Source organism: Eimeria tenella, genomic scaffold (assembly GCF_000499545.2).
Source record: "Eimeria tenella Houghton genomic scaffold, Eth_scaff1599, whole genome shotgun sequence".
Lineage (NCBI taxonomy): Eukaryota > Apicomplexa > Conoidasida > Eucoccidiorida > Eimeriidae > Eimeria > Eimeria tenella.
The window spans coordinates 123-2,206 of NW_013544066.1; the positions used below are offsets into that span (position 1 = coordinate 123).

Genomic DNA, 2,084 nt, shown 5'->3' on the forward strand with positions numbered 1-2,084 from the left:
AATTCATGTGGGAGAGGTCTGATCTTGTCTCTTGTCTAATTGTCAAAGTTTTAAATCCTTCGCTTCGCCAGCAGAAGTTTAGGGTTTAGGGTTTAGGGTTTAGGGTTTCAGGTGCAGCGAAGAGGCGGCGCGGTGCTGCAACCCCTAAACCCTAAACCCCCGCACTAGGGTTTTGCAAACCGCAAACCCTAAACCCTCACGTTGGGTCTAGGGTTTGCTTTCCAAAGACGCAACGCTCGCATCACGGCTTCTGCCCTTCTTTCAATCGAGAGCTAGGGTTTAGGGTTTAGGGTTTAGTCTGGGGCCAACTCCCTGTCGTAGCGGTGCTGCAGCAGCTGCTGCAGCAAAGTTGCTGCTGAAAGGCTTACGCCTGGAACCCGCAGCAGCTGCTGCAGCGAGTAGAGGCTGACTTGGCCCAGTGTACGTACACCGCACTGCAGCAGCAGCAGCAGCAGCAGTTGCAGCAGCGTGGACAGCAGCAGCAAGAGCAGCAGCAGGAGTTGTAGCAGCAGCAGAGCAGCAGCAGCAACAGACGCAGCAGGTGCAGCAGCAGCAACACAGCAGCAGGTACAGCAGCAGCAACGGCAGATGCTGAGATAGGGCAACAGCAGCAGCAACGCAGCTTGAGTTAGGGTTTAGGGTTTAGGGTTTAGGGTTTACTTCCTTCAAGCCCTCAAGAGCTCTCCGCGGGAGGGGCAAATCCTCTAGGAGCACATCGTCGGGGCTGCCTGCTGCATCTTCTCGCTGCTGCTGCTGCTGCTGCTGCGTGTGCTGCTGTATCTGCTGCTGTTGCTGCTGCTGCTGCGGGTGCTGCTGTACCTGCTGTTGCTGCTGCTGCTGCATTTGCTGCTGTTGCTGCTGCATTTGCTGTTGCTGCTCTTGCCTGAACCATTCTTCCGGGCTAATTTCGGGCGGCTGCAGCAGCAAACCCCAAACCCTAAACCCTAAACCCTAAGCCCTCGAGCTAAAGGCCTGCAGCTCGACTCTGCTGCGCCGTGCCAGGGTTTAGGGTTTAGGGGCTAAGGAGGGTTTAGGGTTTCCTCAGCTCCAGGGTTTGCGCGGGCCTGGAACTTGCGGGAAGCCCACGGCCTAGGGCTTAAGGGTTTAGGGTTTAGGGTTTACGGGGGGGGGCACTATGGGGAGAGATATGGCGCCACTCTGAGGGTTTACAGGCCGCAACTCTCCATTAGGGTTTAGGGTATAGAGGGGGGGGCCCCCTTGGAGTTCTTGCTGCCTTTCAGCTTCCTTGTGTTTGCAAATTTGTTCCCAGCCCTCTGCGCGCAAACCCTAAACCCTAAACCCTAAACCCTAGCGCAGGCCCGCCGCTCCTGCTGCAGCCCAGCCAGCGCCCGGGGGAACGCCGCACGCTCCACTTCAGGGTATAGGGTTTAGGGTTTAGGGTTTGCATGCTTTGTAGGGCCTTTTCTTCTCGCTCCCAGTCTGCGTCCGCGCGCAGCTGTGCTGCTGCTGCTGCTGCTGCTGCTGCTATTTCCTTTAATGCATGCAGCAGCAATTCTTTCGGAGTGTTTTTTCTTGAACTCCAAATCTCAACCACCAGCTGCTCCTTCGGGTCTGGGCTTTCCATGCGGCTGCAAAAACCCTAAACCCTAAACCCTAAACCCTAAACCCTCGACCCTGAGCCGCAGAGCCTTTGGACGGAGGTAGCGAGCCTAAACCCCAAGCCCTAAACCCTAAGCCCTAAACCCTAAACCCTAGTCCTCAGAGCCTTTGGGCGAGAGAGCCTAAACCCGAAGGACAGAAAGAAAGGCAGTCGCTGGCTAGAGCATAGAGAGATTAGGGTTTAGGGTTTAGGGTTTAGGGTTTAGGGTTTACTCCTGACACCAGCGCGTGCCCATGAGCTTGTGGACTGCAATGCGCATTCTATTGCAAGCCCCAAAGTAGCAGCTTGTGGGGTATAGGATCGGTTCCTGCTGCTGCTGCTGCTGCTGCTGCTGCTGCGGCTGCTGCTGTTTGGTTGGGGCAGGCGCCAGCGGCCTGCGTTTAAAAAGGCGGTAACTAAACCCTTCCTCTTCCCGGTAGAGCCCTGCAGCCAAACCCCAACCCCGAAACCCTAAACCCTAAAC

At 56.3% G+C, this 2,084-nt stretch overlaps 1 protein-coding gene across 1 annotated transcript; it reads right to left on the minus strand.

Annotated features, from left to right (window-relative positions):
* Positions 1-293: 293 nt before the first annotated feature.
* ETH_00032725 (RNA polymerase Rpb3/Rpb11 dimerization domain-containing protein, putative) lies at positions 294-1,589 on the minus strand (the record flags this gene model as incomplete). The annotated part of the gene is made up of 4 exons (XM_013379219.1): positions 294-434; positions 661-915; positions 1,171-1,274; positions 1,411-1,589. Coding segments are annotated over 4 exons (679 nt in total), but the record flags the coding sequence as incomplete, so codon positions are not given.
* Positions 1,590-2,084: the final 495 nt, after the last annotated feature.